We start from the raw sequence: 23092 nt of genomic DNA on the forward strand, positions 1-23092 counted from the left end.
GCCCTTACACTGCCCATTGCTAGCCTACTGGCTATCTCAGTTGTAGAGAAACAGCCCTGGAAAGGTGTTGGTTCCAGGCTTGAGCCCAGGAACAGTACGAATTTTTTGTCTTCCTTTCTGAGAAATCAGTATGGATTTCCTGGTAGCCTTGTACAAAACAGGTGGATGGCCATTTTTCAATCCAAAATAACTTGTTCTCTACACAGATGATGTATGCGAACACAACTGTGATGCCTTGAATCATGTCTGGACGAGCTGGGCTTGGAGCATGCAGCCAAATGTGATGGTAGGAGCTCCAAGTGAATGTTCTCAAATGTTCATTGTTCCAGTGCTCCCAGAACGAGGAAAAAGCTGGGACACAGCACTGTGTGCCTTGGCTTCTTTCCTCGCACTGTGACATAATGAAGTAGTACCAACTAGCCCAGTTCATTGCGCTCTAAAATGTGTTTAGCTACTTGTGATGCCGTTCAGACCAATCTGCTTGGCACATTCACAGGTAGCAATAGAACTTAGGGCTGCCAAGATAGCAAAGCCATAAATGCAAGGCCTGCGCGTGCACATCTGAGCTTGCAGAGATAGTGTCCTGCATAGGTCACTTGCTTGATGAATGTGCAATAAATGCAATTTTTTGGGCAATAAAGGTGTGATGACATATGCAATTTCTACATTTATTTGCTGCAATACAGAAACGTTCTCGATTTGTTCGAGTAGTGATTAGCATTTATGAAAGATAATTAATGCAAGGTCATGCTATATGTATTACTTTCAATTGAAAGACCCTGGGGCACAATCTTGCACTCGCAGGACTTCGCGGCCTTTTGTGTTGCAGTGGCTGCACTTCAGCAGCCTGTAGCAGATACCCAGCTCGCTGTGTCCATGTGACTTCACTCCAGGTCTGAAATCACGGGCAAGAGAACTGACGATTTTGGCCAGCTGATCGATCCCTTGGCCTCTGTGCACATGGTACCCATCAATTGCTAAGGGCGCACGTCGTGGCTCTTTCGAGGAATTGAGAAACCGATGCTGTAGGAACAAAAAAAATTAGTGCAATTAGGAAAAATGTGATGCATTGAGACAAGAAAGAACTTGCAGATCAACTGAAGTCACTAAACAAAAAGAAAGGGAAGTGAACAACATGGGACCACAGCCTACAGTTTCATAAGATAATGGAAAAATTTGGCAACATAACGTGTTGCTAGTATGCTGCAATGTGAAAATTTTTCACTGCTAGATGGGGCTCAGCCGGAACTTTTGAAATCAATACACGCTCCTTTGAATGTTTGCATTGCCCCTGTATATGTGGCTTGCACCAATATCACAGCTTGAAATTACATAGCCATTCACCCCGTGTGTCGGAACGGAACTAAAAACAAAAAGATATTTTTGGCTGGAACGAAAATAACAAACGTTATCTATTATTTCGTTCCAGAGTGAAACCGAAATATTTTTTATCAGTTTTCAGTTCCCGGGAAAACTTGGTGACCTGGAACAACCGAGGTCATGCAATGTGAGCAATAATACATATGTCAGGGTATAGTGTTAGCGCTTATCTCATGCAAGAATTCCAAAGTAAAGATGTTCAAATTTTATGAAAAATGAAAAGAGTGGCAACCAGAGCTGTTTATATTAATGCAAGTGGACTTTCGTGTGCCAGTCACACTAGTGTGGAGAGGGCATTCTCGGTGCCGAAGTTTGTTTTATCAGAACAGCGGTCTTGCACCCTCGAGGACGGGCTGCTTCTGAGAAAATGCTCACTCCCTTGACACAAAACATAGGACCTGCTCAGAAAATTCATAATTCACTTTTGAGAAATTTAAATACAGTAACTTGGAAGGGTGCTAGTTTTGGGGTTTTGTGTGGCTGGCCCAGAAGCCCCTCAGGGACGAGACCAAGACAGACCAGCAACCATCTTTACTCTGCCGAGCCTCGGCCGCAACTGCCCGCTGCCAGTGGCTGCTGAGTGCGAGCTGCGAGCGCACCATCGCTCATCATTCTCTTCTTCTACGGCCAGCACGCCCGCAGCCACCGCTTCTATACTGCCCCCTTCCCTCCGGTGAAACTGGGGAGGAGGGCGCAGTAGCCACTATCCTTGGCCACAGCGGACAGCACGTGGCGTGCACGACCACACGTCGGCACGGTTCGTCCACCACGTAACCAAGGTCCCGGTGTTGTCCGTGGCAACTGGGGGCTCCGCATCCATTTTCGGGTTAGCAGTCGTCGTGGCAGCCGCCTTGCTGCCACCGTTTGTGGTTGCCTGCTCTTTCCTGTTGCTGACCTCTGGTTCTTCCTTCCTATAAGTGTATAGAAGCGTATAGACAAGTATAAAAGCGGCGGCTGCAAGCGCGTCGTCCGTAGAAGAAGAAAACGAACGATGGCACGCTCGCAGCTCGCAGTTGTGGCCGAGACTCGGCGGAGTAAAGATGGTTGCTGGTTTGTCTTGGTCTCCTCCCTGACAGGTTTCTGGGCCAGCCACAGCCACGACACCCCACATAGCTCGCGCTAGTCTGTAGCAATTCGTCGTACAGTTACTTGCGCTCCTCTGAAGAATGCGGGAAGAACGTGTTTTACCTGTCCCACGTTCTTAAGAGGAGCGCAAGTTTACCACAAATCCTATGTTTTTATCGTTACTTTACCTTCAAATTTTCGCATAAAAATAAGAACCGTTACAAAACATTATTTTCTTTAGTTCCGGAACAGAAACGGAACTTTTTTCGGTGGAACGAAACTAAAACCGAAACGAAAAACATTTCGTTCCGACACCCTGCATCCACCATTGCGATGAATCACTACTGAAAGCTCACCAACCACCACTGAAGCTATAGAGACAGTACTAGAATATGTACCGTACTTACTCGAACCTAGGCCGACACTCGAAATTCGCAAGGCCAGAAAAAAAAAAACTTAATCTTGGTACTCGAATCTAAGCCAACCCCCCACTTTCGCACATTGTTTTTTATAAAAAAACATCAGCTTAGATTCGAGTAAATACGGCACATGCATTTCAGATTCAATTAATGGTTGCCTGCACATTTGTATAATGCCCCAACTGCTTTGACACTAACGCAAGGAAGCAGCAGCCAACGAAAATAAATATGAATATTTCAGCCTGCCATACATGGAGAACACGTGCAAGCATCTAATGTTCATATGTGAAAGACAACAGTGTTAGAGGAGAGAGCCTGGTGCGGATAATAGAAGAATTTTGACACAGCAAGCCTGTGATGTACACTTCACTACATAGTCAAAAGTCTGATAAAAACTTGTCAGATGGGGAAGGTACCAGATTAACATATTAGAACGCGCCTCAAATTTTTTAAAAGTACGTAAAATTGATGCTTTGGGACCACTATGGCCCCATTGCTCACACTAAAAAAAGCATCAGTGGGGCGCCTATGTATAGCCTATGTGCCACAGCGTGCAGGTAGGGCAAATTACCAAATGTACAGCTAGTTCCACATTTTTCCGATTTCATAAAGATTCCATGAGCAAACATGAAGATTACTACTTTGTAGCAGATAGAGTGTATTCAGATAACATCGGTGCATGTCTGTGGACCCCTTTAATATCGCTGAAAAAGAAAAATATTTTGCTGTATGAGTCCCCATGGCCACGAAACCAATGTTAGTTTTGCGAAAAAAAAAAATTTGCCTAAGTAAAAAAAATTTGGACGGAAGTCTTCACTCAGCAGAACTGCTTTTCGCGAATTTCCCGAAAATACGATTTTGACAAGATCCTACAAAGAAATTATTGCAGCTGCGAGTCAATTTTTCTTGGCTTACTGTGAGTAACGTGCATTTATGAAATGTTATGTTGCAGTTCCGTTGCCCATAACTTATGCAAAAGAAGTTGCAAATACGGCACCCATTGCTCAATAATGCTCTAATTTCAGATTTTTTGACTCCGCGTCTATAATACTCGAAATTTCCCAAATTTTCCAGAGATTTGCCACGCATTAGGTTAACCATTGTGCTAAGTATGATTGCCGAGGATGATGTCAGATGCAAACCATAAATGCATATGGTAAGAAACGTCTCTAAAAATAAAATACTTCGACATTCAGTTTAAAAAAAAGGCCATCTTCAATTTTCTTTAAACTCCCCAGAATTAAAGCCAAGCACGTGCTCTAACTTAATCTCTAAAAACATGTTGCATTATTTTTGTTAGATAGGAGTTACAAAGCCACCAAAGTGTCCAAATTGACGTCAAGTTCACACACAACCACTTAAAGGGGTGGTGCCATCAAATTTGTGGCTTGTGCATTCTTTGTTGCTAACATTTCTTATTGATCTAGGAAGCATGAGACACACTCCCAAATTCATGTATTCTCTCGAAACTATTTCACATCGCCTTATTTGTATGAACGACTTTCGGTTTCGGTTTCTGGGCGACAAGTTGGACACCGACATCACCGTGTAGGAAGCAAGAACAAGTGCACCCACAAAGTTGTGACACATGCAGTGCTGCATTGTCTGCTCTCGCACACAGATGCAAGCAACCGTCCGGACGCCTTCAAAACTTGCTAAAATCCTCCATCATCCGCAGATGGTCGGCGAGCTTTCAACAATGACTGGTAAAACCAGTTTTGTCTACGTAACCCAACAGCAGCACCACATTAGTGAAAAGATGTTGCGTGGAGTTTTGCACAAAACTCTCCACAGAATGGTACTGCACTGTTAAACGGAACGTCTCAAACAAAGGTGAAAACCACCTAACATTATGGAAATTGCAAGCAGTATTGAATCCATTGCAAGAGACTCTTGTCTGCTGAGACAGTCATTTCATAACAACTGACCTACCTTCATTTTAGAGACTAAAAACATGAATTCACTTCACAAGTGCAACCAGTACTTGCTGGAAGCAATCCACACTAACCAGCTGCTGAACTCACTGAATATTGGCATGACTCTGCTGCTCACTACCCGAGGCCAGCAAATGCTGCAATGACATTGCTGTGCCTATAGTCGGGTACAACTTTAGAAGACAGGAGAGGCCCCGCCCAGATGACCGAAGCGCAGCAGCCAATTGCCTCCGCGACTAAAGAAATAGTCCCGCTAGGCATGTTAGGCATGTTCTCCGTCGGCGGGGTCACCGGCCGTCCGGCTCATGACGTCACCTGAAGTGCGCGCCTATTGGTGGAGGCTCGTATGCATCCGCATTTGAGGGGAAAATGCCGCTGCCTTCTAAAGTTGTACCCGACTATAGCTAATGAAAGCTGTGATGTTGAGAGGGTTCTTTCAGCTGAGGTACAGAGTCGTCCACTTCCACCTTGAACACCGCACCGTGCGGCCAGCACTCCGCGGAGCGCCTCTCTTGGTTGCTTGGGTAACTAGCGCGTATGCGCAGTGACAGCTCTAGGCGGAGCCTTCGTCGCGTCGTCTGCTAAAGCGCAGCAGGTCTGCCGAATTGTACTTGCTTTGCGGTGAAGCTAACTTCGCTCTTGCTATGCGCATGCAAATCCAGCATCCAGCACGGTTCAGAAGAAGCGAAGCGACTGCACCTTGTTCCGTCTAGCTTTTGCTGCTAGTGTTTTCTTTCATTTCTGGATGCGATCTCACAACCAGTAAACCTCGGTCCGTGCATGAGTAAACTTTCACAGCCGCGCTTGAACTCCTACAACTAAGCAACTCAGCTCCTTTGAGCCCAGTAGCCAGAATGTTCCCGCTGCTCACGCAAATGTTTTTGATCAGCTTCAAAGCTAGGCGCCGCAAAATTGGCGATAAATGCATGGTAAGGTCTGACATAACAGCTTTAAATGTGCGAAAGTTTGGATTGTTACTCGCCTGAAAACAAAAGGATGTGAGCAATTTGCCAATTTCAGAGAAGTTACATTACATTCAGGTGTTATCAGCACTGCTGCCTTCATGCGCTAGCGAATTTAACTCGCCAATACGCCGCCCTAATTTGCTACTCATTTGCAACCATGCTTATTCGTGCCATTCATGCAGAAAAATGAAGCATTCTAATAGAGTTTTCAGCTGAAGTCATATCACGCGATCAGTTCACCAAAGAAGCGCCGCTGACAAATGATTACTTCTGTAAGCAGGCGCTGAATAAAGCTTGACTCCCTTTTTATTGCTAGGTGACCCAAAGCACCGCGTATCGCTTTATATATTTCTTGGCTCAAAACTTTAGCACGAAGCAAAAAGTTTTCCGTGAGCCTTCAATTCACAGCGCAAACTTATATTTTTTTATTGTCGACTTTGTGTCACCAAACTTTCAGCTGATGAAAACAACCGTGTGAGTAGCGGGAATATTCTAACTGTACGGCACAAAGCATCTGAGTAGCTTAGTTGCGGGAGTGCCAGCCCGGCTTGGCGATCTTACTCATGCACGGGCCAAGGTTTATTACTTTTAGGATCGCATGCAGAAAAAGAAAACAGTAGGTAAAAAAGCAGTGCGGAACGAGGCGCAGTCGCTGCGCTTCTCGATTTCCATGAGATTAAGTTACCTTCATCGAAGAGCAAGCGCGATTAGGCGGAGCCACTGCGCTTTAGCAGACGACGCGGCGAAGGCACCACCTACAGTTGTCACTGCGCTTGCGTGCCCCAGCCGCCCGCGAGAGACGCTCCGCGGAGCGTTGGCTGCACGGTGCGGTGCTCAAGGTGGAAGTGGATGCCTCTGTACATCCAAAGGTGAGACAGCTCTCGAATGAAGACCAACATGCTGCACATGCAAATGGCAATGTACGTTAACAAGGACGCGTAAAAAATCGGTGATCAGCTTTTTGTGAATTAAATGTGTCTTTTCCTAGATGTTATCAAGGCTCTTTACCTTTTGACTTATCAATTTGTGTAAATGTATTTCATGTAGCATTTCTAAACTAAACCCCCCCAAAAACATGCAGTTCAATGATGGTTCCACGAAAAATGTGAGTTCTCTCAAATTATCAGCTTGAAAAATAGCACCCAATTTTTACCCTCTAATTTGAAAAAATATAAAACACAAAAACAAACCACCGTAGTTATGCAATTTGTGTTAGAATGCTTTGGCTTCCTGTGCGACACAATTTGTACAAACCTCACCACCAGACAGGCATAGATGAGACTCTGGCTAAGAACATGTGCAAGGTTGTAACCAAGCTGATCATTGCGCATCATAGCAACAATAAGGCCATCGTCATCACCATGACCAAAAAATAATGAGCCACCGATCAAGACAACAAATGTGTGTGTGTGTACCTTTCATCACATTTACCACCAATCATAACAAGAAACGAGTTCATACATTTGTTCATATTTGTGTGTTATGTGCTAGACAGCTTCACTGGTAACCTGCCTTCACAAAATGGAATGGCTCGAAATTTTTATCACAATTTTACGCACCAATTCAGTCATACACACAACACATTGTAAACAGTGGTAGTTTAGCACAATAGCAATAATACGCCAGCAAACGAGCAAGGCCTTATCTATAAGAAAGCAACATTGTGCTTATAAAGCCCCTGTTGCTGTGGTTCGTGTTTGTGCACTCAGCATGTATACGTACTGCGCATAAGCACCACGGCTTGACACAGGTTGCCAGTTCCCTTAGTCACAGTGATGGCAAAGCCGCCTCTCAGCAATCACTCCTTTTGCCTTATAAATAGCATAGAATAAAGTGGGGATGCCTAATAATATAGATTGTAATATCAAGCACGAATTATGGTGCATGTAAAGAACAGAAGCTGTACAGCAATACGAATGGCTCCTTTGCACAGTATGAAGGCCTGTCCACCAGGCTGCACAACAAACCGGTTTTTGCAACATTGAAACACATTTTAAAAATGCAAATCCTGTTGAAACTGCAAGTGTGCTAGATTCTATCACTATAATTTACGGTCCTTCCATTTCCACTAGGATATGATAGCACGTTCTAGCCAGTTAGTTGTCTGTGTTTCTAACTTAGAATTATTATGTTTAAGCTGTTGCATTAACGTAGACAGAACTTTCAATGGCAAACTTGTAAGGCATATTGGGAAACACCCAATGGCTCTCTATTGATGAATAAAAGGCTTTTACAGGGCTCTAAAATTGCCAAAGCTCCGAACGAGTGTGACTATTGGTGTTGAATCCTTCGTCTGAGGCAAGCTTTGAGATTGGGCTAGTTGCTAATCCATCTTCAACAAAAAGGGTAGGAGTGGACAACAGACAAAGAAGGGAACAAAGACAACCGTTCCCTTCTTTGTCTATTGTACACTGCTGCACTGTTTGTTGACGATGAACTTCGTTTGAGGTTTCTAGTCTCACTGATATGTCGTATCAAAGTTCATCCGTGGAATTTTGTAGATTACCCCTGGTAACTTTTATTGCTCCAAGAGGTCTTTAACGTGTGTGAGCTGTCATGTTACCTAGTTTTTTGGCATCTGGGAAATTCTCACACAATTAGTGTAAAAAAATCTTGCAAGTGACTCGCTTATTCCCTGCACCATGGGATGCCCACATACTTTTGCTGTTCCCGTTTGTCCTCCCAAAGAATCAAAGTTCTCCTTAGACAAATAGTTTCCAGGAGGTTACCCACAAAATGCGTGAACTGTGACACATCCTACATTAGTGGAACGAAAAGTTCAAACAAACAACAAAACACCATAAAAAATGCCTTGAGAAAGGCAAGACATGCTCAAACACTGGTGGATAATTATTCATTACTAACCAAGCGATTAATTTGGACACCACTGCTCTAATCGCAATGAAGAAAATCTTTATACATCTGATCTCAAATGTGGTATGTGTGCAACTTACTTTAGCTGTACATGTGTTGACCTACCCAGGATATACACCAGCACTGGCACCTAGGCCATAAATAATCACCCTCTTCGCATTATTTATTGTGAACAAGGGGCCCATAGTGGTTCTGAAACGTTAATTTTAATTGTTGCCTTTTCAAAAGGTACCTCACATACATGAACCCATTTAGTCGACAGGTTTTCATTCGTCCACTGAAACAGATCGAGATAGCAGTGACTTGTGGGCTTTCATTTATTCAAGGGTAACAAAAGTTACCTAACAACGTCATAGTGAGTTGGTTGTCACTGAGAAGATGCGGACACTGGCGGTTTTCTGATCACCACATACTGATGTTTCAGTCAAACATTTCTTTTCCCATGCCTTGAAAACACTGTCTTACTCTATTAGTGGCCTTCCGTGAGAAAGGCTAGGATGCTTGTGTCACTACCACTGCCATTGTTGATGAACCATTCCACGGACATTGGAATGCTTTATCAAAATTGTCTCTAACATACGAGCCAGCTCATGTGACGGCACATGCAAGCCATGTATTCTCAAATGCCTCTACTAAAAATGGCACCACGTTGCCTCACTCTGCTAAATCTAAATAAGCATCCTCACTGTCCATGTATGTCACCGTCTTAAAGAAAGGGCATTAAATTTCAAGGCCTTGTTTTCCACTGTGTATAATGGCCACATGCAAGATCACTAAAAGGTGTGCACGTAAAAGGTGTGCACGTGCTTAACGTGCATTGTCACCTTCATTTCAGTATTTTCCCTGTATCTCAACATCGTGTGAACGCCTTGTCAATAACAACAGTCAGGTATTTCAGATGAACGCATATACACGGGAGAAAATTGCTAGGAGCACTTACAACTAAGTTTTAAAATTCGTTAGAATGCGGTGCGGACGGTACGCATCTACATACCGCTTTAATCGAGTCTGTTGGCAGTGCAGGTTTACCGTGCAGCAATACGGATATGCCATATCGTCGTGGTCGGCATGTCAGTATTTTAACCCGCAAGACCTCTACCGCATCACTTTACCGCAAGCAATGAGCAACTAGCGCGGCTAAAAAGTTCTTTAAAAAATCTGCGTGCCGACCACGACGGTACGGCATTTCCCTCAGCGGCGCGCACCAGTATGTCGGCGTAAACTTACCTCGGCGTTCAAGATTCGAACACACGGCAGGCGTTTCAGCGTAGCCGTCAGCTTGCGGTTCAGCAAGCGCGTTTTCTTGATCTGGCGCTCCGCATCGGCGTCTTCAGAGCTGGAGCAACGTGGCAGCACTTTGAAGACGTATACACCACGGGGGCCACATCGTGCTGCAGTTGCAGAACTAACTTCTAAAATATAAAGAAAATACAACCTTCAGTGACTGATGCCAAGCATCTCACAATTTCAGAATACGTACCCCTATATTGTCGCATATATCTTGAGGGTCCGCGTTGGCACTACTGCAAACGTCGTTACCACCAACGTACTACAAAACGACAGTCTACGCGCTGAAAGTGCATCGCAGAGACGGCCTCAGCCATTCGCACAGCGTCAGAACCACCAAAACTAAATGTGCAGGTCTCGACGGATGTTTTCAAGTGAAGGCGACTCCTGCACATGAATTTAACCTGGCTGTCGCCTATCAGCACACCGCGCAAAGAAGGCATAACTCAAACAAGGCCGGCGACTGCGGTGAGGGTACCGAGTAGAACATAGGCAAGTAAAGGCTGGGGACAAGGCCGAGGAATCGCCGGATCTTTCCCTAGCTACAACAGTACCTGTCTAGGGGCAGGGAGTACCTCCCTATGGGAACGTCAGATCCGGTTTCGCGCCAAACCGGGAGAGCCCCGACTCCGGGGATACGCTTTCAAGCTGACCGCGTCTCGGCAAGACGCGCTCGTCAAAAACGCGAAATGGAAATGTACGCAGTGCCATTGCACTGTTGGGACGCTACATCTGCGCGGGGCTAAGTAATTAAGCGACGCTCAGCTAAATAGTATCTTATCGAATTTGTGTGTTACTGTACGAGCTGCATATTAATAAAAATAAAAGAATCAATTTAACGTTGTGTACTCATCTTCTTGCGGGCGCCGCGCTCCAAGATGGGGCGATGAAGTATGACACTGAGTGCGCTACGTAGGCAAAGGGGCAGGGTTCCGTTTGGTGTTGCAGAACTCTGTTGCATTATTCGAAGGTCGCAGGTTCGGTCCCTGTCGGCGGCAAGTTATCTTTTTGTCCACTTTACTTTCTTTCCATTTATATCCCAATTATTACAAATAACATCTCCTATACTATTTTTGGTTTTATTGTCTCATTAATATTGTGTCTAACAAAGAAAAATGAGCCCTTAAAAGCCATCTTCTTTCCTTCATTCATAGCAAGGGTCTCATTCTGGCAGGCTTGATGCCTTTAGGTAGTATGCGAGGGATTATTGGTCAGCTGCCAGCTCGTAAAAAGATCACGTGCTGCGTGACACCAAAAAGGCAGAAAAAGAGTGTTCCACACTCACCACCATGGCTGCGATTGGCGCTGACTAAAACTCCTAGGTTTAAATGCACATATATACCCTATAAAATGGACGGGGGGGATGACTGCCGCCGTAGCACAGTGGTAGAGAATCGGACGCGTTATTCGAAGGTCGCAGGTTCGGTCCCTGCCTGCGGCAAGTTATCTTTTCGTCCAGTTTATTTTCTTCCCATTTATATCCCAATTATTACATATAACATCTCCTATACTTTCCTTGGCATTATTGTCTGTTAGTTCTCATTAATATTGTGTCTAACAAAGAAAAACGAGCCCTTAAAAGCAGTCTTCTTTCCTTCATGCATGTGCAACATGTGATCCTCCAGCATAAGTACAGGAGTTCGGCTGTAGCTGCTCGTCACTGAGTTTTGCTGTCGAGGAGCTTCTCTTGAAGTTTCGCTGTCATGGAGCCGCTCATCACCATGGACTACACTTAAAAACGCACAGGTAGCGAGGGTGCGAAGCTCACCTCCTCACATCATAGTTGTGCTCCACTTCAAAATATTTTTTACCTCTGCTCGTGATGAACCAGAATAAAGAATTGTGTCCCTTGTAAAGGTAGCATTTCAATTAAAATCCTATTCAGACTTAGTTTTTAATCATCCTATTTCATTGCATATGTTAATGTCTAAGAAAGAAACATGGAGAGTTTCGTTGTAAAGTATATTGATTTATTAGAAAGTTATGACATTTTTTACTTGCGAAAAAGAACTGAAAATCGTGTTTTGTGGAAGTGAGAAGAGTTCAGTTTGAACAGAGCCAGATATATAGGCATAATTGTTTCTGCACCACAATTCTGTATGCATGTACGTTCTTACGATGTCAAAAGTAAAAATTCCCTTCTTTTGGGAAAAACGAAGTTGTTTTAAAGAGTGGTGACAGACCTTAATCTTGTTTCACATTTTCTACTCCATGTGCACAACAAACGTGCGCATCTTGCAGGCTTCTAGGGTGGCTAGAGCCGAGGAGTCCAAGATCTATGGCTTCCCGAGCCGGAAGGGCACCGGGTAGGAAGTCTGAGCCTGCCACCATCGTGGAAGTCTGGGAGTGGTCTAGAGTCGAGGAGCTGCTCGTCGCTGTGGACTGCTGCATTTAAATGCCACAAGAGGTCCATGGTCGCCGTGGACTACACGGCCTTCCTAATGTGTGGCAAGGATGCATCCACCATGATGTCACTGCTTGGCTGGGCCCGAAGTTCCAAGGTGTGCTGCACCTGAGCAGTGACGAGTTCAGGCAGGAGCTTCATAGCCGTGGATCGGGCAGCACTTTCGTCAACTACAAAGGCACGCCTGTTCTCACTCACTTTTCTCTTTCTGTTCGTAATTGCTACAGTGCAGAATACAGCCGCGTCATTGCAGGATGGGGATTTCATTTAAAGAAGGTGTTAATTCCTTTTCTGGCTGTTTGTATTCACTCTGTAGGTGTTCACCTGCAAACTCTTATGATCAATCCTATTCTTTCGGAAAAATGTTCTGTACTTACGTTTGCAGTGCTCGTGTTCAGGTTCAATGCATTCAGTTTTAAATAGTGGTTCTCAGTCTTGTTTACTTAAAGGCTTTCATTGATATTGCGCGAACAATCTTAAATATTTTCCTGGTATCCGATCGATGCTCTGTATTGCGGCGGAACTTGGCATACACATATCGGCCACCGTTTCTTTTTTTCTTTTCTCCTTACCATTGGTTGGTATATATGTTAATGGAATGGCTTTGCGCTTGTGTTCAGGCAATGGAAATGGAACAAGTCAAAATCTCCAACTTGACGTGAAATTGTCCAATGTTCAACGCAAGCTTGTTGGCTGATTTCTGCGACTCGTACACCAGAGCATGGTGTAGCGTCAGGGTAGATTGTGGAGGGGAGCCTGTCGCATGGCTCAAAGCGTCGACATAGGGATGACTCTCACTGGATACCAGGCTATGAGCGCGTAAGAATTGATAGTTGGGCCAATTTGTAGGAATTCATACTCTAGCTAGTAGCGCAAAAGGCAAGGGTAGCGCTCATCCAGCCTTCCTGTTCTTTCTTGTATCCTTGTCGTTTGCACTTTTTGTTCGAGCAGGAGGGCATTGCTGGCAATGAGAGGGCCCCGAGGTTGCGTGTGTAGAGATCAAGAACCGGGCATTTGCGCCTTTTTCCCTCTCAATTGCACTAGATGCATGCGACCAGTACTACCCTCGTCACTGCAATGTATGTAGCTCCGTAGAAGGCTCTCTGCATGCCGGCATTCTGTTCGACCCGAACTGACTGCCAGAGAGCATCATAACGGCCGGTCAGATACTCCCATATCTGCCGACGTCCAGTTTCGTGCTGATGGCAGTTGGCCTGAAACAATGGTGGGACTGCCCCAATCAACCATGGAGCTTCGATGTAGTTGTTGTCCCACTTCTTAATAGGGGTCGGGCGTCGGCAGTCCCCAGCTGCCTAGAATACGAATCTGGCTCGCTTGTCTGTTCTGAGACTGCGACACCCGTTGGTCAGCCCAGATGTACCACGAGACGTACCACGGACCCACCGTTCACGAACTACAATGCCTGGATAAACGCTGCCCACAGTTAGAGCTCGATCAAAGAAGTTCTACAAGACGCTCATCGTGCACGTGCTGTAGAGGCTGGGCTCTAGGTTAGCTGGAACCTTTGGTCCTAAACCCCCCTCCTTTTTTTGCAATAGCTTGAACCTTTGACCCTAAAACACCCCTCTTTTGTTTTTTGGATGGGCCTCTGACCTTCTGTTCAGTGAACATTTAATCTGTCAGTCATTCATCAGTCAAACATTTATTCGAAATAAACTGCATAAGAATGGAAGCTTGAGCAGCGCCTGTCCTGTGCCTTCTTTTATTTCGTCGTCGTCTCGTGAGCGCTGTTTCAACAAAGATTTATTCGAAAGATCAGGTGCCAAGCTTACTATCGAGCGTCCTCGCCAACATACATATAGAAAAACACTGGTGTGAAATAATCAAAGCCTGGCTATGTCACTTATATATCTCCGAGAGTGAGTTCAATGTCCATTGTTTCTAAAAAATTGCATTGACAATCATATTTATTACCTCTTGCGCACCTCACTGTGAGATGGCTAGGTTTGACTTGTGCCGGTGTGTTTTGATGACAAAAGAACAAAGTAAGTAGCATACTGGCCCTCTTTTCAGATCCTCTTCCTCATCGTCCTCACAGCATATTGAGGGTCTTGCATTTGGCAGAGCTTGACGTCGTGAGATGCATAGCGTGAGGGTTTTATGGAAACCTGTTTTCTATCTCCCACAGCCACGTTATGCGCATGATGCGATGCCTGCAGCTAAAAGCAGCGTGCCGTCTTGGCCATGAGCTCCACTAACATTCTCTGGTCTCAACCAAATGAATCCAACTGACAGTTAGTCTAACGATAGCATAGGGGACAATAATTTGTGTATTTAAGTGTAGTGAAGTAATTATGATCTAAAATTAATTAAACTAGACGAGGGTGCACCCTTTCTGTTGGTGGCATCTGAGCCCACAACCTTCGAATAACACTTCTGTTGCTCTACCGACTGAGCCGTGACGGAAAGGGCTTCCCCGTCCACTTCGTTGGGTACTTCTGTACGTTTAATCCCAGGGAGTACTAGCCAGAGCCACTCATAGCCAAGGCGGCGAGTGTTGAGCACTCTTTTTGCCAGTGGGCGTCACGGGGCGCGTGATCTTTGTGCGAGGTGGTAACTGACCAATCTTGTACGTTAACTCTCTCGAGATACTGGGCAGCCACGACTGAAGAGTAGATTAATTTATATGGCAATGTACCAAACAAGTAATGTGGAGCAGGTTTGTTTCGATCTGTGGCAAATCATGTTTCTTCTAATCTCCGTTTCTGTTCTGTTCACCTCTGCTTTCTTGGTTGAATATAAGTCGGCTTCCACTACGCTTCCTTTGGCCTCCTCTTTTTCTTTGTGTGGTTGTAAGTAACGAAAATTCAAGCTCTTGAAATCCCTTTACTCACCTTGTGCAAGATTTCGGAACGTGACCCTGCTTAAATGTCTGCATCATTTTTTTTTCTTTGTTTGAACACTGGCCATTGAATACCTATGGGTGAAAAATGGGAAATATAGGTGCCAGCTCAGCTTGACTTGTGGCTTGTCAAGTAGTTCCGGGTGTACCTGGCGAAGTGTGCAGCTGCTCTTGGATATTTTTTTTACAACAGAGCAGTTCTGGCGAATGTTTGAGTGTGTAGTAGATAGAAAATTATTGTCATCACGAACCGGAATATGCTCAACCACCGGCCAAGCACTCAGTACAGATGGTTAAGAAAAGCTGAAACTTGATGCCCCTAGGGTTTGCCGCCCACTCCATGTATGAACAACATAAATGACGGGGCACAACATGAAAATCATGACGCGACGGTCAGATCTAGTCGCCTACGTGTCTGTGCTCTCGTGGTCGTGTAGTTGGCTTCATATATGCCACAATTTGCATAGCACGACATGAGTTTGTGAGGAGCATGAATGACACGTCGTGACAAGAATATCTTTACTTGCTTCTCTTGCACACCGCCTGCTTCGTGTGAAGTCTACTTTCACAGTGCGTGAGAGCAGTGGTGGTCCAACTGCGCCACTTGCGCCGTTATGCTACAATTTCTTATTCCTGCGCCTTGCTGCGCACATTCGAGTACAGCTTGCGACAACTGCACCAAAGTTCACTATTCCACCTTTTTTCCCAGAATCAGACCGTTTATGGCCCAATAATATTCTTGGTCGCAACAAACACTACTAGAGCTTTTCCATATTGCCGCCGATATCCTCTACTTGGTCTATTCTAGCGATGCGCTTTGTGTTATTATATTCAGCCTAACCAAAGTCTCAGCCCCACCGCATGTGTCTCCATTGTTGAAAGTTTAGCATGCCGTCGATAGTCACTGTTATTTGTTGGGGAACTTGCAATAACACGTAGAAAACATTTTTTTTTTTTTTTTTTCGTTCGCGGGTCACTTCGCGTACCGTAATGCAGCCGCCGCGGCAAAGCGGCCACAGCTATCGGCAGCCGTAAACGGCATCCTCACGCAAAGGAAGATTCAGCCGTGCCAAAGTTTGTTTGATATTTTTCGCAATAAAAGTATGTGCTTCTTAATCGCGCTGCGGACGTCCTTCGGTATGCCGACCGTAAAGCGCAGCCTAAATGTCCACGTTGAGCGCGTCTCGCATGATGCGGTGCAACTGCTCCTCGCGCATGTCCAAGCGCTGGTCGCACGTCTTGATTGCAGAACGGACGTAATGCGGTGGCAAGCCAGCATACGTAGGAACTGAGCCACGCAGTCGGCTACAAATAAAGAACAAGTGCTCTCACATGTCGTAAACGCCGTTCGAATAATCAATGTTGTCGTCAATCGACAAAAAAGGTCAAAAAAGGCGCCCCAGCTTGCAAATCTTCCCAACTGATTCCCTCCCAGGCCACAGTTTGTTCGCAAATGGCACGTTGACGAGCATTGAGCGGCGCGGCCGCGGGGATTTCTCGCTCTTCACACACTACCTAACTAGTCGTGCGGTGGCTTTGTTAAATCTAAACTGCAAAGCAAAACTGTATATTAAATGTACTCGCATTAGTCCTCAGTACTTCCTGAACTCTAAAACATCCTTCTCCGACCCAATCTTAGGACCCATGACATGGCAGATCCAAGGGGTGGTGATTGCGCGGGAGGGCGGAATGTGTTCGGCTGTTCACCCCATTTTCTTCCCCCCCCCCCTCCCACACACACACACGCACACACAAAGAAGAAAACCGGCGGCACTCCTCCCACCTAACCAGTCGGTTGTTCTCTGCCATCTGGCCTGTTCGCGGGAAGCCATAGTTATTGCCCAACCCTGTGAGTAGCACGGGGACTCATATCCACCAATCATACCCTGACAGCATATTAAGGTGAAAATTCGTGAATACGGGGTGTCGCTAAAGCCAACGTTTCGACAAGCGGACTTGTCTTCTTCAAGGCAGCCTTGAAGAAGAGCATCCCTCCCCTTTATGCCTGGATTGATCACTGACCCCGCCCCGTTCATACCAGTTTACATCGTATCAGTTTTATTTTAGAAGACTTTTTCTGAATATTTGGAAAACCGGAAGTAAGTGCTCTACCCAAAGTCCTTGAAAGTGAAAGGAGAATGCTGTTCGGTGCTCACGCCTCTAAAAATTATTGAGTACAATGGAACATCATCCATAATGAGGTGTGGCGATTATTGAATTCACTATCTACGTAGGCAATTTCAAACAGTATGTTTTTATTTGCAACGAGTTTTCTTAGCCTTCTTTCTTTGTTTGACTGCTGGTTTTCTGGTTAGGATTTTTTTTCTTTTTGTAATGACCTTATTACATCTGTCATTCGTAGAAACCGTATGCGCATGCTTGCCTTGTCACTAATGTTTCACGCAACACACATCTTGTGCAGTGCAGTGAAGCCAGAATGTGACACTCTTTCATGCTAAGACCTTGATTAATGGCTGGTCTCTGGATGTTGGCCTTTTCTGCTTGTTTAAAACGCAGCAGCATTTTCAGTACGCACACAAATAAGAATAGTCCTTGAAAATTTAGGCATGTTCTGCTCTAAGTGATCCTAAATTCCTTTTTGTGTGCTCCAAACCTGCTCCAAAACACAGTTCTCCCTGCTCCGAATCTGCTTCAAAACGGACTTTTTCTTGCTCCAAAAATTTATCCAAATCCTAAACTGGCTGGACAACCACTGGTGAGAGCTAGCGGCCTGGAGGTACGTGTTGTTTTAACGTTAGGCACGTGGAGCCTCCAATCGGTGTTTTCTGCCGTGTGGTGGCATATTAGACGCATTAATTTATTCGTCCGGCATTTTACGTAGCGAGTGGGTGCAGAAAGGGGCCACTTTATCGTGTGCGTCTCAAGGGAGCGTTGGCTGCACGTTACGTCAGTTACTTGCCTCAACCAGCACTCGAGAGCTCAGGTCAAATGTTGACCTGGAAATTTCCCTTTTGCACGGTCTGTTTTGCGTTCCAGCAGGCAATACATGCTGAAATAGGGGCACATTGAGACAGTATAGCCATTGCTCTAAAACATCCTGTTATGTTCCTTTATAAGGGGAACTGAAAGCTGGGGTATAAACTGCCAAAACTATGTTGTCATGAAGGGCATAGTAGATTCCGCTATGGATCAATTTTGGCCACCTGTGGTTCATTAGCGTGCACCTTTAAAGCGCGGTACCTAGTGTTAGTGTGTTTCACTGCCGTAATAATGAAGCCACCCTGGACAGGACAGAACCCACAGTCCTGCTCTCAGTCGTGTGGTGTCACAGCTGCCCAGCAACTGCAGCGGGTGTTACACGACGTTAGTACCTGGCATCTCGTAGTTAGGAAAGCGGGAAGGGAGGTAGATTAAAGGACACTGAAGAAGGTCTTGCTAGTAACTGAAAGGTTCTCAATAGAACTGTTACATGGATCGATGAACAGAGGTGCATGCATGTGGGGGCTAATATGCATATATCTACACTTAACCCTTTGGCGCCCGTGCCCTCCGCGGTCACTCCTGCCTGGTATTCCATGGTAAGAGCTTCACGCCTGCAGGCGGCATGAGTCGATATATATAAATCACAATGAAGTCTGCAAAAGACGTCACAGAAGATTAAATCTTCCTTTATTCTGTTCACAATGCTTCACTGCATCATCTCTTCTGTGTAAAGCGACTGCAGCAGCTGTTTTGTGTTCAGAATGTGTGTTCAGCGTGCCGTGAACACACCTTCTCCTCTTCATCACTACCATTTTCATCATTTTGGTAGTGCCCCTCGTCTAACAGAACATTGTCATCATAACAGATGTCACGTTAGCGTCACTGTCAAGCATAAGTTTAAAAATTAATTCTTCCGTCGAACCACGTTTATTTCGTGCAACACCACGTTTCGTATAAGAAGGGAACGCGAACCCTTCGTCATTAAAAAAAAAAAACATGCACACGAGCAGCTCCAACAGTGGACAACTATAACCATCTAGCGGATAACATATCAAGCAAATGTCAAACACTAATTTTTCACTAAAACATAGCGAAAAACAACAATTTTCTAAGCGGCCGGCGCAGCGAGTAGTTTGCCCGTCAAAGCGCTTTTGGCCTCGGCCGTTATGCACGGCGGATCACCGGCCACGGAAGCCAATGGGTTAAGTGCTTGTTCTGCATTCTTCGGTCATCGCTGTCCGTTTCGTTTCCGTTCACCTAACCGGGAATGTACATCGTCTCACCCATCTTGCCATTTTGTCATTGTGACACGTGCGCCTGCCATTATGACCTTTGCACTTTTTTGCTCATTCTGTCCACAGAGAAACCCTGTAACCCTGTGGTAGTTGCTGCAACGCTTGGACTGCCCCTACAGACAGAAGTCTACTAGCCACCTCTACGATCATCACTAACTACATGCACCTGGCCGCAGGCAGAAACGTACAGGCCACCTCCACAGCGTCAAGTTGCAGACACTCCGCCACAGACACCCGGCCTGAAAGAAGCGCACTGGTCACGTCCTCACTCGTCACTCGATGCAGGCACCAGTGCACTGGTACATGTGGGCTGTGAATGTGCACTGTGAAGGATTTCATTTTCACTTGTAGACCTAATAGTGATTTGCGTGTGGTGATAACTGAGTGTTCGCACTGCTTTCTTTTTTTTTTTTAATGTGACAGTTTGACTGTGATAGGGCAGCATTTTGTTGGTTATGTTGTGACAAGACTAAACGGTAAAACTGTGACGGCTACTACATGTTTGGCAACATTCATGGGAAGGCCAAAATGCATTGCTGACAAGTCTTTTGCAGAATGGTCTGGTGCCACTGTTCAACGGAACCACTGGAAAGCTTGTCAGCACGGTAGGATGAGTTCTAGAAAGGTCTAACGCATTTTCTCCAACTGTTTGGTTGTTAGCATGTAAACTTATCTGAATGCAATTGCATTTTTGCTCTTCAGAAACCATAGTGCACTAAATGAACACTAAACAAGAGGAAGAGTGTTATGTTATGCCATATTGTTGTGGGTGATGGGTGCACTACAAAACTTTATGCACCATCCCATGCAAGTTTGTAGAGGAGGAGGAAATCACTGGAGGAGGAGCAAGCGTCGAGTTCTGACGGAGTGTGAGGGTCGCATGAAACACTGCACCATCTCTGAATTCGCGTAACATCCTTTCTTTATTTTAGTCGGTCCTTCAATCTGCACAAAAATCCTTGAGCCTTTCTGGAAGCTGAAGTTTGAATTAGGACCTACCGGAATTGACAGCTAAAGATATGGAACAAGAGTGGGGTCAAGGTCCTACGTCATTCTTGTCAACGGTAGGCTTTTTACTGGCGCGCATGCCATTCCTTTGTGACATGATACAGGAATGGCGGACAGAAAACGCTGCTGTTCTTCAAGCTGCACCCTATCAAGACCTTCTAGATTGCATATGCACAGCAGATTGTGATTCCGTGGCTACACAACAGCAATATTTTAATACGCTTGCATCTCTCCTTGCAAAGTACTTACCACAGGTTGTGTCTGTACGATTACGTGACCAAGAGCCCCGAGACCCTGTTCAGATCCTGGATGAGATTCTCGGCCTGGTACATGCAGGAACGAGAACTACCAAAGGCTGGTACCAACATATCTTTAGAAAGACTGTGACACTGTGCCTCTACTCATTGGCAGCGAGGCCGAGATATGCCAGATCTTTCGCAGCACAGGAAGGGTTGAAAGACTGGTACTCGTACAGCAATAACAACATGTCCTTTGTAACGCAAACAGTAGCCTACTGTGACACCTTTGTCTCTAGATGCAGGTCTTGCTTCTATGCAGCTGCACTTTCTAAGGCCGCCATTATACTCCCTTTGCCCATACCGGATACTTCAAATGCAGCCACAGTGCAGCAATTGTTTGACGATATCTACCTCTCAGTCTCGAATATCAATGACCTATCATCTGATCAGAAGTGCAGTAACTATTGCAAAGGTCCCTTTGAATACAGCAAGGCATTGACCCACTCGCCTTATTTTATGTTTTTAAAGCTAGACAGGTTGGCTAGAAGGACAGCTGTAAAGCCAAGCGAGTTTCTGGTGGTGCGTTTCCAGGAGGCTGGCAACAGCGTATTACATTATTACCTGGTAGCTTTCATAACGTCTAAAAATACAATCAGTCCGTCGCAAGGAGAAAGTGGTTGTGGAGTTTTGAATCTGTATTTGAACAGGTGGACCTTCGTCAGCAGTAGCACTAGGGCCATCTACACATTTGCTGACTTGGAAAATAGTGAGGATCTGCATAAAGACCTGCTCGCTGTTGTATACAAAAGAGCGTCAGAGAAGACACCTCTAAAACGTGTTCTGAGCAAAGATGCAGCGTCATCATCGAAGTAGAGCGTGAAATTGGCCATTCGCCTTATTGACCTTGTACAATTCTCTGTTTTGTTAAGTGTTAAAAAGAGCAATAGAGATGATAGCAGGTTGTTTATGGCCCTCATTTCATCGTGATGTCAATATATGCTGCCACATATGACCCAACCACCAGAGATGTCAGCAGTGTTAAAGCGGTCACTAAGTGCTGCGCCTTTAATGAACTGCACCACGACATCGCCGTCACCCCGAACTGCAAGAACTGTAATGTCATCCATATTGACTGCAGGGTCGGCACCATTAGTGGGAAGGATATGGTGTGTTGCTGTGCTGTATTGCTGTGTTGCTGTGTTGTGTGTTGCTGTGTTGTTGTATGCCAGTGTAAGTGTGCTTCATGTGAGTGGCTGACAAGACCTGTGGAGTTTGGTGTGATGCCGCAGCTCAAGGCAACCACTGACAAGCTTGTCAACGCTGTAGGGTGAGTTCTGAAAAGGTTTAATGCATTTGCTCGAACTGTGTGGTTGTTAGCATTTAAACTTCTCTGAATGCAATTACATTTTTGTTCTTCAGAAACTAAAGCGCACTAAGTGAACACGAGACAACAGGAAGACAGTGTTTTGTTATGTCATATTGTAGTGGGTGATAAAAGTGTTATAGAGGCAGGGGTGGGGGGGGGGGGGCATCAGATGGAAGTTCATAGAGAAGGAGGAAATCAGTGGAGAAGGAGAAAGCAGAGAGTTTCGACGGAGCGCGAGGCTTGCGGGAAACACTGTACAGGATAGTTTCACCATCTCTGAATCCTTCCGAACTTTTATTTCGCATCTATACACAGTACAGATAACAGGCACGCAGACGAAAAGCCACATAATGGCTTGACTAGGTCTGTGTCCCTTTTTCTGACAACAAGCAGGAAAAACAAAACAATACAATGCATGAACAGGTGCAGGTATAGAGAAAAAAGGATTATATATGGCAATTAATGAAGAGAGTCAAGTAAAGATGGCAAGGCATGATACAGCAGTTGGTTTCCATAATTTGTTCTAGAATGTGGAACGTACCAGGTTTCTCTGTGACATGTACCGAACGTGCTCGAACTTAATCTGAGCCTTGACAGATGCTCTAGAAAACTCAAGCTATTTTTTCTTTCTGTTAAAAACCGTTTTTGCAAAATTGTATGGTACAGTGACTTTATTGGCATGACACCTAACTTGTCGAAAATGGGATCAGTATGTTCATCGAATGGAGCATTCGAAATCGTACGAACGGCTTTCTTTTGCAAGAGGAATAGAATGTTGATGTTTGAGCTGGTTGTGTTGCCCCATACGAGATGACAATAATTAATAGGGGATAGAAAAAGAGAATTATAAATTATTAGCTTCACCCTTAATGGTAACAGGAGACGTAATTTTATTAGTATTCCTGTAACTCGAGCAAGTTTGTTGGCAATAATGTTTTCCTGAAAAATGACACCTAAACTTTTGACTGAAGGTACTGTCTCTATCACGAAAGTTCCTATTTGAAGATGTTCATGGATGATCTGTTTTTTGTTCTTTGGCTGAAAAAGCAC

At 45.1% G+C, this 23092-nt stretch overlaps 2 protein-coding genes across 2 annotated transcripts in view; one reads left to right on the forward strand and one right to left on the reverse strand.

Annotated features, from left to right (window-relative positions):
* Positions 1-654: 654 nt before the first annotated feature.
* LOC125760171 (uncharacterized) lies at positions 655-10410 on the reverse strand. The gene is made up of 3 exons (XM_049419926.1): positions 10118-10410; positions 9865-10049; positions 655-1023 (listed from the first exon to the last, which is right to left on the reverse strand). The coding sequence occupies exons 1-3, from the start codon at positions 10131-10133 to the stop codon at positions 766-768; spliced, it is 459 nt and encodes a 152-aa protein (XP_049275883.1). The 5' UTR covers positions 10134-10410; the 3' UTR covers positions 655-765.
* A 1925-nt stretch (positions 10411-12335) lies between these two features.
* The window catches only part of LOC119407246 (transmembrane 9 superfamily member 4), a 32422-nt gene continuing 21665 nt past the window's right edge, over positions 12336-23092 (forward strand). Inside the window, exons 1-3 of the mRNA XM_049420017.1 lie at positions 12336-12425; positions 20692-20763; positions 21906-22003. Of these exons, the coding sequence (XP_049275974.1) occupies positions 12336-12425; positions 20692-20763; positions 21906-22003 (260 nt within the window). The remainder of the gene's footprint in view (positions 12426-20691; positions 20764-21905; positions 22004-23092) is intronic.

This window comes from Rhipicephalus sanguineus, chromosome 10 (assembly GCF_013339695.2).
Source record: "Rhipicephalus sanguineus isolate Rsan-2018 chromosome 10, BIME_Rsan_1.4, whole genome shotgun sequence".
In the NCBI taxonomy this organism is placed as follows: Eukaryota; Metazoa; Arthropoda; class Arachnida; order Ixodida; family Ixodidae; genus Rhipicephalus; species Rhipicephalus sanguineus.